The following is a 14,988-nucleotide window of genomic DNA, read 5'->3' on the forward strand; positions in this document are numbered from 1 at the left end:
GAGAACATAAGACCGTCGACACCAGAGCATTTGAAGGGATACCAAGGGCAATGAAACCACCGTCACCCACAAGATCAGAAAGACAACCCATAGGAGACCAGTGATCATACCAGAACAAAGTAGTAAGACCATTTCCAACCTCCATTCTTATAAAATCTTTTGCCACATCCAGGATCCCTTAGTAGTGGTTTCCTTAACCGACCAAAAAGAAGCAGAGCGCAACAACTCCCTCTTAACCCAATCAACCTAGAGTGATGTAGAAGCCGAGACCAGACGCCAGATCAGCTTAAAACAGCACACTTTGTTTACCTCCACCAGCGATTTAAGCCCAAGACCACCTTCACTTTTAGGCAAACACACGTCCTTCCAAGCCAGTTTATTTTTTGACGCATTAAGATCAGGACCTGACCAAAGGAAGGCTGCACAGATACGCTCAATCTCTTTAACGCAAGCGCTAGGGAGACGGAAAGCAGAAACCCAAAAATTTGTTAAATTGGCAATGACCGAACTCAGTAGCTGCAACCTCCCAGCGAAGGACAAGGGACGATGCTTCCAGGAGCCAATACGAGAACGAATCCGTTCAAGAAGAGGAAGGCAATCATTGATCGTCATCCGCTTTGTAAGGAGGGGGAGACCCAAATAACGAACAGGGAGGGAGCCAACAACAAATGGGAACTGAGCTAGTATCATTTCACGAGACCGACCAGTAACACCCGCAAGGAACAACGTAGATTTCTCCACACTGAGACCCAAACCAGAGTATGCTGCAAAATCCTTAAAAACTTGGAGAATACCCGCAATAGACGAAGCCCGACCATCCGAGAAAACCATTATATCATCAGCAAAACAGAGGTGAGTAAGGTGCATTCCTTTACATCTAGGATGGAAACCAAATTGTCGAGCCCCAACAGCTCTATCCAGCATAGCAGATAAAACATTCATGCAAATTACAAACAAATATGGCGAGAGGGAGCAACCCTGACGGAGACCTTTTTCACTCTTAAAGAAACCAGCAAGCTCCCCATTAACCTGAACAGAGAAGAAGGCAGTAGAGACACAAAGCTCAATCCAATGGATGAACTGAGAAGGAAGGTTCAATGCCGTGAGCACATTTATGAGAAAAGGCCACTGCACTGAATCAAAAGCCTTGGAGATGTCTATCTTCATTGCACAGCGAGATGAGATATTCTCCTTATGGTAGTCTTTTACCAGTTCTGTAGCTAGCAGGAGATTCTCCATCAATAGCCTGTCCTTAATAAACGCTGACTGATTTGGAGCAATGAAGTCCGGAAGGATCGTTTTGAGACGATTTGCCAAAAGCTTAGAAATGATCTTATACAGAACGTTGCAGCATGATATCGGACGATAGTCCTTCATTTCCTTAGCAGTTGTTGTTTTGGGAATGAGAGCAAGGATCGTTGAATTCACCCCCTTAGGTAAGAAGCCAAACTGGAAAAAGGATTGGATAGCTTTGGTAAGATCAGCACCGAGAACAGACCAAGCACCCTTAAAGAACTCAACTGTATAACCATCAGGCCCTGGGGATTTATTGGAAAGCATCGAAAAAAGAACCTGTTTCACCTCTGTTGCCGAAACTGCTAACAATAGATCCTGTTGCTGAGATGTGGTGCATCGATAAGGTAAAAGCTCTTGCAAATCTGCAGTAGAGATACCAATGTAGTCCGGCGGGCAGTGAGTGAGGAGATGCGAGAAAAACCTCACCCCCTCAGCTTTAATCTCTTCCACAGCAGTAAGGCAACGTCCACTTGGATCAGTAACCTCATGAATAAAATTCAGAGAGTGCCTTTCCTTGATTGCATTATAAAAAACCTTATTGTTCTTGTCACCCACATTCAACCAGTGCAATTTTGATCTCTGCTTCAAAAATCTCTCCTCCAACCCCGCTACACGCTCCCACCTAGTGTGAGCAGAGGCCTCCTCCGCGATGTCTTGAGAAGTAGGATGGGCATGAACAGCAAGTTGCTTAGCACAAAGGTCATCATACGCCGCAGCGGCCCGACGAGAGATATCAGAGAGTTTGTTACGACTTAGCTCACGCATCCGCGGCTTTAATAGCTTCAAAGTTTTGCTCAAACGGAAGAGAGCAGATGTAGAGTGGTACAGGGGTGGAACAGTGGTCCAGTGGTCCGCTACAGTAGGCAAGAACTCTGGTTGAAGAGCAATCAAATTGGTATACTTAAAAGTGCCCTTTCTCCTCTGAAGCCCAGCATCTAGATAGATTTTACCCCGGAGATGATCAGAAACACCTCCTGCCTCCATCACATAGTAAGAGCGGGGGAAACAACGATCCCAATCCACATTCTGCAATACCCGATCCAGCTTTTTACATATAAGATCATGTTCCTGATTATTACACCACGTAAACAAGGGGCCTGTCACTCACAAATCCACAAGAGAACAATGCCTCTGTGTTTCTTGGAAATCACGCATCCCTGAAGTTACCCTCGGCATGACTAAGGAGTTTGAATGTTCCTCAATATCCAGAGTCTCATTGAAGTCACCCACCAAAATCCAAGGCTTATCTTGAAATGAGGAAAGATCATGTTGAGCCTGTATATCACGCCAGAGCTCTTTTCTCTCCTCTGCAGTATTGTGAGCATAAATAAACGAACACCAAAACTCCTCCATGCCTCCCCCAAGCTTAACAGAGCAAGTTATCATCTGTCCACTTTTGAAGACCACCTGCAGCTTTGTTTGTCGGCTACAAAGAACCCAAACTCTCCCCAATCTACTAAATTCATAGTTGGAGACCAAACTCCAATCCCCAAAGGTTCGCACCAGAACTCTACTTACATTCACCTCTTGAACCTTAGTTTCTAAAATACAACCAAAAGCAAAGTTATTTTTCCGAACCCATTCACGAATTACATCCTGCTTACTTGACTTATTCAAACCTCGAATATTCCAGAAAAAACCAGACATTAAGGTTTAGTAGAGGGGGCCTTTTTTAAGTTACTGCTAGAGCTTACACCCGTAGCTTTTTGAGATGCAGAAAGAAACTTATGAGCATTCTTGGAGTTTCGAGGCTGCTGCACTCGGGTAGCAACCGGATCCTTAGAGGCCAAAGGCTTCCTGACTGTCGCTAAAACTGTCTGCTTCCCAGTCTCTGAAACCTGTGGGAGAGCAAACCGTTCAACCTCTACACGATCAGTATCGGGCAGAAACTCCCCCTCTTCAGCACCCCGTAAAGCATCAAAACGAGTTGGAGACGCAATGTTGACCTGTCCATAAACCAATTGCTTATTGACATTTTTTGAACTTTTCTCTCCAGAATGCGTAACCTCAGTCCATTGTTCCTCAGTGGTTGGTTCCTATTGTCCCAGTGCAGGAGCCACTCCTACATGCTCCTTTGCCTCACCCGCAACAGGAAGCCCCTCACTGACAATCTCTGACCCAGAAACGGAATTACCAATGCGCAAAACCGGCGAAACAGTCTTAGTAGTAGTTATGAGTGGAACAGTGGCAACAGGTGAGCTCACTGGCGGCAAGGTAGATTGTGCGTCAACCTTGGCTAACTTCGCCAAGCAACCATCGTCTGAGTGCCCCCACCGACTGCAGAAACCACAGTGATGTGGCAACCATGGATATTCATATTTAACACACACCTCTTCCCCTCGGATCGAGAAAAAGTAGGTTTTGGGAATCTCTTGCATCAGATCAACCTCCACAAAAACTTTGGCTTCCTCAAAATTTGTAACAAGCTCTGTATCCTGATGCAAACGTTTAGGCTCACCCACTGGGCTCGCAAGAAAGCTAAGTCCTTCCCAGGTGAACATAGAGTGGGGAACATTTTTAATAGTAACCCACAATGGCATAGTCTTGATCTCAGGTTGAGCGTCCTCCGCAATCGGGGTCCATTTAGAAACAATCATAGGCAGAGCACAAATGTTCCACATACCACGTCTCAGCGCTCGCTGTCTAGCAGAGACGTTACGGATACGAAATTTCACCGTAGTGTCATTAACACTATAGACGTCAATCTTAATGTTCTTATCCCCCAAGTTCCAGATCTTGTTCACAATGACATGGATCTTAGCCACATGAGGAGCTGATGAAGGGAATCGTCCTATAAGGAAATCCTCCCACAAAGGTACTGAATCGTTGAGAATGGCCTCCGGTACAGGAATCATAGCCTTCCCATCAACCACCGAGAGATCAAAAACAAATTTTGACAAAGAACTACGACTACCGACAACATTTGCATAAGATTTTGGAGATGAAACTTCCTTCTGCGAACCCGACACTTCCTTCTGAGAAACAGCATCCGAATCTACACCGGAAACCTCCCCCGACATGAGAACCACTGGCGGCGGCCGCCAAAACAGAGTTGGCGTGCGGCGGACGGCAAAACCCTAATCTCCTTCAGAATCGCACCCTAGCTGACGTGTCATAAAAACCCTATCTCCCAAAAAATGAACATATATAAATTAAGAGAAAAACAAAAAATAAATTTGCCAACCTTACATTATGACATTTTAGTATTTTAGAATAAATTTGCCAACCTTACATATCAAGTAAAAGATCAATTCAGAGAACAATGTGAAGCGGTTAAGAAAGAAAGAAAAAACAATTCAAGACAGTAAAACTATAAAGAAGCAAAATGACTCGATTCTAAAGACCGTAAACAACTTTCTGATGAACTTTTGATTAAAATCATAGAAGCACACAAATGCCTTCTGCTCGGCTTTACCTAAATCAACACTAAACGTTACGATTGGAAGATGGGTGATGTAGTATACGTAGATATATTATATTGAAAGTTAAGTTTTATCCTAGAAGCATCCACGTTATATAGTTCTTTATTAACTCCATTCCAAATATTGAATATTAAAATGTTGTAGCTGATCTGTTAATCACTAGCGTGTCATCATCAGGATATAACCAAAACCAAGACTAGAACCTCTTTGGGTTTCAAGAAAGTAGTCATCCATGGCGGCCACACTGATCAGATCCATCGTCAGGTTAACTTCAGATCATCATATCTCAATTACTAATTTACTAACTACTAATTATTAGTTACTAAATTCTTTTACTAAAAATGTTTTAAATCAGCTTGATTATTTTAGTTTTTTCTGCTCTTTCTTTCGTCAGAAAATTTAAACGGCCAGCCACCACGGCCTCAGCCGCTTACTCGACAGGTGGTGGCGGTGGTTGTACTTGTACGAGGTAATTTTGTGCCTCTGTCTTTCTCATGATTTTGTACGGACCGAATCCATCTCATAGTATCAATATATAAAATATAATTCTTATAAATTCACATTTACATCAATTGATCTTGATCTTGATCGTAAGTCCACTCAATTCGGTAGATCATACATATCTACAACTCAGTAACTCACACATATAAATATTAAATATGTTTTTTTGATAAACAAAAAATGTTAAATATTCAATATGGATTATAAGTTATATAAGCAAGTTAATGAACTATGTTACAACTTACAAGCGGTTGATAAAAATAAAGTTTTATTGTTTTTTTTTCTTTTGTTTTTCAATTTACAACTTGGCATATATGTATATTAGATTTTGAATCAAGTTTTAAATGTCAACAACATTACACATATTTGTACTGTATATTACTATGTTACAAGCGGTAATAATTTGTGTGCAGCAAAAAGCTAGAAGGCAAAGTAGCCCTCATAACCGGCGGTGCAAGCGGGCTCGGTAAAGCCACGGCCGGCGAGTTTCTTCGGCACGGTGCCCGAGTTGTGATCGCCGACTTAGATGCGGAAACCGGGGTTAAAGCCGCTAAGGAGCTAGGCTCGGCGGCAGAGTTTGTGAGGTGTGATGTCACGGTGGAGGGGAATATCGCCGAGGCCGTGGAAATGACGGTGGAGCGGTATGGGAAGCTAGACGTGATGTACAACAACGCTGGGATTGTTGGACCCATGACTCCGGCTAGCATATCGGAGCTTGATATGATGGAGTTCGAGAGAGTGATGAGGATTAACGTCTTTGGGGTTGTCTCTGGCATCAAACACGCCGCTAAGTTTATGATTCCTGCTAGGTCAGGATGCATTTTGTGCACATCAAGCGTTGCAGGTATTAACATTAATCAAAAAGTTTTAGTTTAGTTAGAATACTAATTACATAATTTTATGGATCTTTGTCAGTCCATCATACACAAAAATGGTTAAATAGTCTCTTTTTTTGTTTTTTTTTGTTTTTTTAAACAAATTGCATAATTTTATTAAATCTCAGTCATAGAGCATACTTTAAATTAAAACTAGGTGATACCCGTGCTACAGCACGGGATTATATATTTTGTTAGTTATTTTTTTTGTAATTTGTATTTTTGTAATATAGTTTTTTATTTTGATTTATTTTCTTTATTTATATAGTGTTTATTTGTATTGGGGTTATACAGTAAATTAGAAATCCTAATAGAGTAAGTAGTTTGTAAAATGTAGTTTTTCACGGAAACAGACACACCACAATAGTAGATAGTACGTAGTTTTGTAAGAGAATAGACACTCCACAATATCAGATAGTAGTTTTGTAAGAGGATAGACACACTCTGCTTCCATGGCTTAATTTATAGTTTGATAAAAACACATGTTTTAACGGATTTAACTCAAAAAAATGTTGTATTTTAAATTTTTAAGAATTAAAATATTAATATTACTTAAATATTTTATAGACTTTAAATATATTATAATATTTTAAACTTTCGACGGAGTTCAAATATTTATAATAATTTAAACATTCCATAAAAATTTAAATATTTATAATATCTTAAACTTTTTTAAAAAACATAAATATATTATAATATATTATAATATGTTTACTTTTTAAAAGTTTAAATATTTTCAAATATAGAACCAAATTAAACTATTAAATTTGGATACCTGATAAATCAAGCTTCCTGCTCATTTATACTCTAAACATTTTAGTCAGATTATAGTGATTATGAACCATATTCCAAAATATTTAGTCGATGTGGGATATACAATATACTTTTCTGTAAATTAGTTTACAACTTTACATATATATAATTTCTGCGTTTTTAGTTCTTTCTATCTATACTACTCACAATTAATTACTATAGTTTTGTTAAGGAAATATTATAATATCGGAAATCAAGCAATTTAGTCAGATTTGGTAACTTGAATATTCGTTTTTAAAGATTTTAACTGAATCACTAAATATTCCTTTTAAAAGATTATCTGTTAAGATCAATCTCGGTAATTAAGGAAATATCCGAATTTTTGGTAATTAAAATTTATGGTTTTCATTTAAATACCTTAAAAGAAAATGAAATCAGAGTGTTTGCCTATAACGAATAACTCTGTTTGGGATCTTAAATAACTAATCTTGAATGAAATAATATACTGGATCCGAAAAATATTATTCTGAAGTACAAACAGATCCGCGGGTTTTTTTCCTTCTGTAGTCGGATATGTAAGGATCCGCGTCCCGACCCGGCAATTTTTTAAGTGATCGACCGAGGGTATTTTCGTCAGTTAAAGAAATTGAAACTATAGGTTAATTAGATTAAATTTTGTGATTCTCTAATCATTTTTAATGAAAAACTTACCAAAACCAAGTCATGGTCCATATTTACTCTAGAGAGTACTTCTGCTTTAATAGTATAAATAAATGACATTATTACAATGGTCAACGCTAAAGTTTGACTTTAGTTATGGTCCAAAAAAAATGTAGGCGTGACCGGAGGGTTGGCACCACATTCATACACAATCTCAAAGTTCACAATTCCCGGAATCGTCAAGTCCATGGCTAGCGAGCTCTGCGAACACGGTGTGCGTATCAACTGTATCTCGCCGAGTGCTGTGGCGACACCGCTCACTCTACGTTACCTTCAGAAAGTGTTTCCGAAGGTGACGGAGGAGAAGCTACGTGAGACAGTGAAAGGAATGGGAGAGTTGAAAGGAGCCGAGTGTGAAGAAGCTGACGTAGCTAAAGCTGCTTTGTATTTGGCATCCGACGATGGTAAATACGTTACTGGACATAACTTGGTCGTGGACGGTGGCATGACTGCTTTCAAGATCGCTGGTTTTCCATTTCCTTCAGATTCATGATCAATCATTATTTTGTACTCTATAAATAAGTTCGTATTCAAGATTTGATATAAGGTATATTATCAGCGTAATAATGTAGTTCTTTATCTTTCTTCCAATGCCTTTTAAACGGCAAGCTGCCACCTCCTAATTTGGCTAGCGAGCTATAAGACTAAAATATAAAGGGTAATATATTTGAGTTTGTAAGATGCATAATAATTAGCTAAAATATTAATAAAATTGTATTCATACCTTAGAAACTTTAGAAATTAAAATCTACTTTAGACATTGTAAACTTGAGTGAAACTTTAGAAATTAAAATCTACTTTTTCCTTCCAAATCACATTAAAAACATGCATATATATAGCTCGATATGCAATGAGAATTTAAAGATTAAAAGAATGTAAAAGAATGAGAAAAATAAAATTACTCTTTTTCTTAATTAGTAAATTGGGATTTCGATAGATATAATCTAAACTTCTTCTCTCACACCTTTTCTGTCGTTGTTTCCTATAATATAAAAAGCTTGAGACGACTCTTGCAACAAAAAGATCTTCACTTCACGTTCACATGCATAGTAATTAAGAAGAGGCAGAAGAAGTAAAATGTTGAGGTCATTCACAAGGTAAAACACTCACAATACATGCTTCTAATCATCTCCTGTTAATCACCTAAACAGTAAAGTCTTCATTTCAGTTTTCTTTTCTGTGGCTTCTCTTTGCAGAAACTTCAAACTCTTTGTACCAAATGGTTTGATCTCCAATCCAGTTAGCTCTACTTTCCCTCTATTTAACTTCTTCATCAAGGTCGATCCACATACGGTTTGGCATCCCTTAATAATATGTAAGCATCTTCTAGTATCTTAGTGACATGGAACTATGGTCAAAGATGATGGCATTTAGAATTTGCAAGTTGGAGAGTGATAGACTTAAACGAGAAGTAAAGAGCTTCTTCCTTGATCTATATATGGAGTTTTGCTAGCAAATTCTAAATGCCATTTAAATATATTATTAATATTTTAAAGGTTTTCTAATTTTTTATAATATTATTAAAAGAATGAAACTTCATAAAGTTTTAAATATTATTAATAATTTTAACATTTTATAAAGTTTAACTTTCTAAAAAATATAAATATTTGTAATATTCATACTTTTTATAAAATATAAATATTTAGCTTTTTAAAAGTTTAAAATATTTATAATATTTAACTTTTAAAAATATTTAAAATATAGAACCGGAATAAACCAAATAAAAGTTTTTTAAGTTTGAATGCCTGATAAATTAAGCTTTCTACTCATTTTGTATTATCATTTTGGTCTCTTTTGTAGTATAACTCTGAATTATTGTCCAAATTGGTGATTGAAATATTGTACCCGTATTTTTTTATTCATCTATTGAGTAATATATGTCTGTTTTTAAAATTTTTTATTAAATCATGTGCAAGAAAAAAATCACAATTTTTATTAACTAAATGTATTATAGAATAATTGAAGATAATTTAAATATAAATTCAAACAAAAATGAAAGGTAATCATATATTTATATTTGAATGAGGTAGAAAGGTTTCTTTATTTTTTTTTATCTTACCTATAATTAATTTTAATTTTTTTGGCAACTAATATTAAAGTCAATACATTGCTAATTGTTTCCAAAATGATTTTTTTTGTCAAAAGTTGATGTTAAAATACTGCTGTACATAAAAAAAGAGAGATAATACTTTGAAATGTGTTATCCTATAACGGGCCGGGCCGGGTCTGGCCCAAGAATTTAAACCTTCCGGCTTACACAGAGAGGACTCTGCTTTCATTGCCTAGATCTGAAAATGGTGGAGCCATCAGCCATGTGAATGTGATCGCTTCACAAGCTTACAACAACCCAAAAAAAAGCAAAGTTTTTTTTTTTGCATCTCTCAGAGCACTATGGGTTCTTCACAATCTGCGCTAGTTGAAGAAGAAGAGGAAACTGACAATGAAGAAGAAGAAGAAGAAGATGAAGAGGAAGACGATCATGGCAGATCATCAAACACAAGAGAATTAGACAATCTCCTAGTGAAAAAAGTACTCGAACAAGAGCCTGAGATGTTACCATGTCACGCTTCAGCTTCACCGCTTTCGCCACAGCTATCATCTCTCGGTACTCCACGGCTTGGACCTTCGATTAAAGTTTGGGATCCTTACAACGTCCTCTCCCCTCCGCTGCACCCTCACCCGCACCCGCCGCCTATCTTCTCGCGAATCGCGTCTGGTGACGAAGATCGTTCCGTGACGGAGGTTTATCTCATTAGCCATGGTGAGTGTGATCTCAATTTGAGACCTGATTTGGTTGGTGGGAGATGTCATGTTGCTGCGCTTACTCCTAACGGTAAACGCCAAGCTAGGGCTCTTGCTGTTTTCTTTAAATCTCAGGGTGTTCGATTCAGTTCTGTTTACTCTTCCCCTTTGGATCGAGCTAGATCCATGGCTGTTTCGGTTTGTCAGGTAAATGATTCTTAAGTCTCTCTCCTCTTGGATCTAAGCTTTTAATCTGAGAACGAAATTGATAGAATTGGTTAGCTAATGCTGTAGAAAACTTCATTAATAGGAATCCATTGAACCCACTAGATTGAACTATAGAAATGATACAATGAATGTTCACTATATACAAAGAACACTGTCTATGTTTAGTAACTATATTTACCAATGCTTCGGCGTTGAGCCTCTTAGTGATGGTTTGTTTCATATTATTGTGTTGGTTAATGGTGAGCTTATCTTGTTCATCGTTAAGTGAGGGTGCACGATTCTTTCTTTGTTTGTTTGGTCTTGGATCTAAGCTTTGAACAAAGATGTAAAGGGTGTGTGTTAAAGTAGCTGTACTATATTGCCTCTTTTGTGTGAATTTCGAGCTGTGATCTAAGAAAATCTATTGGAGACGAAATTGATAGAATTGGTTATCTAATGCTGAAGAAACTTCACTAATTCGGAATCCTGGATTCATTGAAACTACTAGATGGAACTATAGAAATGATATTATGAATGTTAATTATATACAAAGACTGATGTCTTCAACACTGTCTTTGTTTACCATATTTACTAATGCTTCGGCGTTGAGCCTCTTACTCTTGATGATGGTTTGTTTCATATTATTGTGTTGTTGTTCAAGGTTGAGTGAGTGGGCATGGTACTTTGTTTGTTTAGTCTTTTATATAACTTGGTCACTCTAAAGAGCATATTATATCTCAAGTTGATAAGTGTTTAGACTCATACATCAATGGATTCTCTAGTGAAAGAAATGAGTTTGAAAGTGGTTACTGAATTGGACGGATTTTGTTTTTGCAGGAAATGAGTTTTCCAGAGGAGCATGTACAATCCTCAGATGCTATTATCGAGATGAGTCTTGGGGATTGGGAAGGTTGCAATCAATCAGAGATTTTTAGTCCCGAAACCTTGAGTTTGATTGAACGATGCCAGCCTGATTTCACGGCCCCATCTGGAGAATCACTCAGGCAAGTAGAGTTCCGAATGGTTCAGTTTCTAAACGGGACAGTCTCAGGGGTTGCCGAGAAGCTCAGGTCAGATTTTTCTTCTACTATGAATCACAACGAAACTCATGAGCGTGATGGTTCGTCTTCACTTCCCTCAACCAACTGGGACTTGCTTCACAAACATCGTCCGAGTCTTACAAGGAAGAAATCTGGTAAAAGCAGACTTCAAGTAATGACCAATCACGAGCCTGACGATGGATCCCCAAGGGAAGAAGTTAATCACAATCACAATGACCTAAGTGATTCCTCTTCCCTAATCTCAAATTGCATCGGGGTATTCACGCATTCTTTGCCTATAAAGTGTCTTCTAACCGGAATCCTCGGTTGCAGTCCGGTAATGAATCATAAGATCTGTGTAGAAGACTCTTCAGTGACAGTGTTACAGCATTCTTGGAGAAACGGGTGGCAGGTCAAACGAATGAACGATACTGCTCATCTTAGATTGTTGTAGCTTTTATTTACCGATAAATTATTTGGGATAACGAGGATTCACATATATCATGTATACACGACAAATCTGCAGAAGATCAAGAACAAATGTTTTTGCGGATGACGAAGAAATGCCACGACCTCTTTGTAATGTTTTGTTTGTGAAAGGAGAAAAAAAAAGAAAAAAGATAACAAATAGGATTCATTGGTTTTGATCTTTGTTGTTGTTTTGGTTTTGGTTGATTCTTTATATTTGCAAGCTTCATGAAATTACCTTTTTTTGTCATATATTTTTATTGTACAAGATTAAGAACAAAGCATTTGTGTTCTGTCTGATATTTAAGAATAATATTAGCCAAAAAAGTAACTAATTTGAGACAAAAAGAATGAATGATGCCTCCGAGTAAAAAAGCTCTGTTCTCTTCCGTCTCTCGTCTTCTCCACACGGAGAGATACACAGAGAGACAAAACCTAACAACTCTGTTCAACAGATATGTTGACAAAACAGATGTCTTCTCATGGAACTCTGTCATCGCTGACCTCGCTCGTAGCGGTGATTCTGCTGAAGCTCTTCGTGCTTTTTCCTCAATGCGAAAGCTTTCTCTTTACCCAACTCGCTCTAGCTTTCCTTGCACCATTAAAGCATGTTCGTCTCTTCTTGATATTTTCTCCGGCAAGCAGACTCATCAGCAAGCTTTTGTCTTCGGGTATCAATCAGACATCTTCGTGTCTTCGGCTTTGATCGTTATGTATTCCACTTGCGGTCAACTGAAAGATGCACGGAAGGTGTTCGACGAAATTCCTAGTAGAAATATTGTCTCTTGGACGTCGATGATTCGAGGGTATGATCTTAACGGTAATGCCCTTGATGCTGTTTCTCTTTTCAAGGATCTATTGGTCGAAGAAAATGAGGGTGACGATGCAATGTTTCTTGATTCTATGGGTATGGTTTCAGTCATCTCGGCTTGTTCTCGTGTTGCTACTAAGGGTTTAACAGAATCAATTCATAGCTTTGTGGTAAAAAGAGGGTTTGATAGAGGGGTGAGTGTTGGTAATACTCTGTTGGATGCTTATGCTAAGGGTGGAGAAGGAGGTGTAGCTGTGGCGAGAAATATCTTTGATCAGATTGTGGATAAGGATCGTGTTTCGTATAATTCGATCATGGGTGTGTATGCTCAGAGTGGGATGTCTAATGAGGCATTTGAAGTCTTTCGTAGACTGGTAGAGGATAAAGTTGTCACCTTTAACTCCATTACACTGTCTACTGTCTTGTTGGCGGTTTCACATTCAGGTGCTCTGCGTATTGGCAAGTGTATACATGATCAGGTCAGTTAATACAGTATGTATTTTAGATAATATGTATCATTGACCGTGACTAATTTGTAAAGATATAATGTGCATATGCAGGTGATAAGGATGGGTCTTGAGGATGATGTGATAATTGGGACATCATTAATTGATATGTATTGCAAATGCGGGAGAGTTGAGACGGCAAGAAAAGTATTTGATCGAATGAAATATAAGAATGTTAGGTCTTGGACCGCCATGATTGCTGGATATGGAATGCATGGCCACGCGGCTAAGGCATTGGAGTTATTCCCTGCTATGATCGATTCAGGGGTTAGACCAAACTACATTACTTTTGTATCCGTATTAGCTGCTTGCAGTCATGCGGGTCTTCATGTCGAAGGCTGGCGCTGGTTTAACGCAATGAAGGGAAGATTCGGCTTGGAACCGGGTTTAGAACACTACGGTTGTATGGTTGATCTTCTAGGTAGAGCAGGGTTTCTTCAGAAAGCTTATGATTTGATTCAGACAATGAAGATGAAGCCGGACTCTATCATATGGAGCTCACTTCTTGCAGGTTGTAGAGTTCACAAGAACGTGGAGCTCGCAGAGATATCCGTGGCTCGTTTATTTGAATTGGACTCTTCGAACTGTGGTTATTACATGTTGCTTTCGCATATCTATGCTGATGCAGGGCGTTGGAAAGATGTTGAGAGGGTGAGGATGATAATGAAGAATCGAGGATTGGTGAAACCGGCTGGTTTTAGTCTACTTGAGTTGAATGGTGAGGTTCATGTGTTCTTGATCGGAGACGAAGAGCATCCTGAGCACGAAAAGATTTACGGGTTTTTAGCAGAACTGAACAGGAAGCTGTTAGAGGCAGGTTACGTATCGAACACGGCATCTGTATGCCATGATGTTGATGAGGAAGAGAAAGAGATGACACTGAGAGTTCACAGCGAGAAACTAGCGATTGCGTTTGGGATCATGAACACTGTTCCCGGCTCGACAGTTAGTGTGGTTAAGAATCTGAGAGTTTGCAGCGATTGTCATAACGTGATCAAGTTGATTTCGAAGATTGTTGATAGAGAGTTTGTGGTTAGAGATGCGAAACGGTTTCACCATTTCAAAGATGGGTTTTGTTCTTGTGGAGATTATTGGTGATTTGATTAGATATTATAATTCCGTTGGATTTTCGAATTAGGTGAGTAACTCTCATTGAATTTACATCTCTTAGCTGTCAGAAACACCTGCAACGATTTTGCAATTCTTTTAGGTTTCCGTTAACCAATAAGCTCTTAAGAAGTGGTACTCAAGTACAAAAGAATGATATGGACTACAGTCCAGTTGATACGACAAAATAACAACGTAGGTGTCAACATCTTGCTATATTATAAAAAAAACCAAGGTGATGTGTTGTGCCAAGCTCGTGTAGTTCGTCTTGTCTGCGAAAGCACTCTGAGTGCTAAGTGTTCATAGCATAATAAGAAGAAGAAACCAACACTCTGTTTACCAAAAAAAAAAATAAAGAAACCAACACTCATAAAACATACTAGAGAGGTAATAAGATTTTAATAATAACTGTTTTTTAACTTCATGATATGTTACTTTCTGATTTAATATGTAATAATTGACATATTTAAATATAGTGTTTTATCAATTTTCATATAACATGATTATTTAGATAATCTAAATGAAAATTAAGCTAAAAAT

The 14,988-nt window shown here is 38.2% G+C and overlaps 3 protein-coding genes and 1 long non-coding RNA gene across 4 annotated transcripts; all 4 read left to right on the top strand.

Moving 5' to 3' along the window:
• Window positions 1–4,840: 4,840 nt before the first annotated feature.
• LOC104710486 (momilactone A synthase) lies at window positions 4,841–8,158 on the top strand. The gene is made up of 4 exons (XM_010427098.3): window positions 4,841–4,982; window positions 5,113–5,187; window positions 5,633–6,063; window positions 7,684–8,158. Exons 1-4 carry the CDS (start codon window positions 4,951–4,953, stop codon window positions 8,058–8,060), a joined length of 915 nt encoding a protein of 304 aa, XP_010425400.1. The 5' UTR covers window positions 4,841–4,950; the 3' UTR covers window positions 8,061–8,158.
• A 393-nt stretch (window positions 8,159–8,551) lies between these two features.
• Window positions 8,552–9,460, top strand: LOC147937734 (uncharacterized). The gene is made up of 2 exons (XR_015565341.1): window positions 8,552–8,664; window positions 8,764–9,460. It is a non-coding gene; the product is annotated as an uncharacterized LOC147937734 (long non-coding RNA).
• Window positions 9,461–9,835: 375 nt separating this feature from the next.
• On the top strand, window positions 9,836–12,205 carry LOC104710488 (uncharacterized). Its single transcript, XM_010427099.3, has 2 exons — window positions 9,836–10,516; window positions 11,354–12,205. Exons 1-2 carry the CDS (start codon window positions 9,959–9,961, stop codon window positions 12,008–12,010), a joined length of 1,215 nt encoding a protein of 404 aa, XP_010425401.2. The 5' UTR covers window positions 9,836–9,958; the 3' UTR covers window positions 12,011–12,205.
• LOC104715013 (pentatricopeptide repeat-containing protein At3g26782, mitochondrial) lies at window positions 12,166–14,502 on the top strand. Its single transcript, XM_010432471.3, has 2 exons — window positions 12,166–13,314; window positions 13,396–14,502. The coding sequence occupies exons 1-2, from the start codon at window positions 12,379–12,381 to the stop codon at window positions 14,437–14,439; spliced, it is 1,980 nt and encodes a 659-aa protein (XP_010430773.2). The 5' UTR covers window positions 12,166–12,378; the 3' UTR covers window positions 14,440–14,502.
• The last annotated feature ends 486 nt before the right edge of the window (window positions 14,503–14,988 follow it).

The sequence above is a fragment of the Camelina sativa genome, chromosome 9 (genome assembly GCF_030686135.1).
Source record: "Camelina sativa cultivar CO46 ecotype springtype chromosome 9, ASM3068613v1".
Lineage (NCBI taxonomy): Eukaryota > Viridiplantae > Streptophyta > Magnoliopsida > Brassicales > Brassicaceae > Camelina > Camelina sativa.

Coding starts and splice junctions, on each gene's coding strand:
- LOC104710486 (XM_010427098.3), top strand. CDS start 4,951: ATGGCGGCCACACTGATCAGATCCATCGTCAG. Junction 5,188..5,632: donor GGTGGTTGTACTTGTACGAG/GTAATTTTGTGC, acceptor ATTTGTGTGCAG/CAAAAAGCTAGAAGGCAAAG. Junction 6,064..7,683: donor GTGCACATCAAGCGTTGCAG/GTATTAACATTA, acceptor AAAAAAATGTAG/GCGTGACCGGAGGGTTGGCA.
- LOC104710488 (XM_010427099.3), top strand. CDS start 9,959: ATGGGTTCTTCACAATCTGCGCTAGTTGAAGAAGAAGAGGAAACTGAC. Junction 10,517..11,353: donor TGGCTGTTTCGGTTTGTCAG/GTAAATGATTCT, acceptor TTGTTTTTGCAG/GAAATGAGTTTTCCAGAGGA.
- LOC104715013 (XM_010432471.3), top strand. CDS start 12,379: ATGATGCCTCCGAGTAAAAAAGCTCTGTTCTCTTCCGTCTCTCGTCTT. Junction 13,315..13,395: donor GCAAGTGTATACATGATCAG/GTCAGTTAATAC, acceptor GTGCATATGCAG/GTGATAAGGATGGGTCTTGA.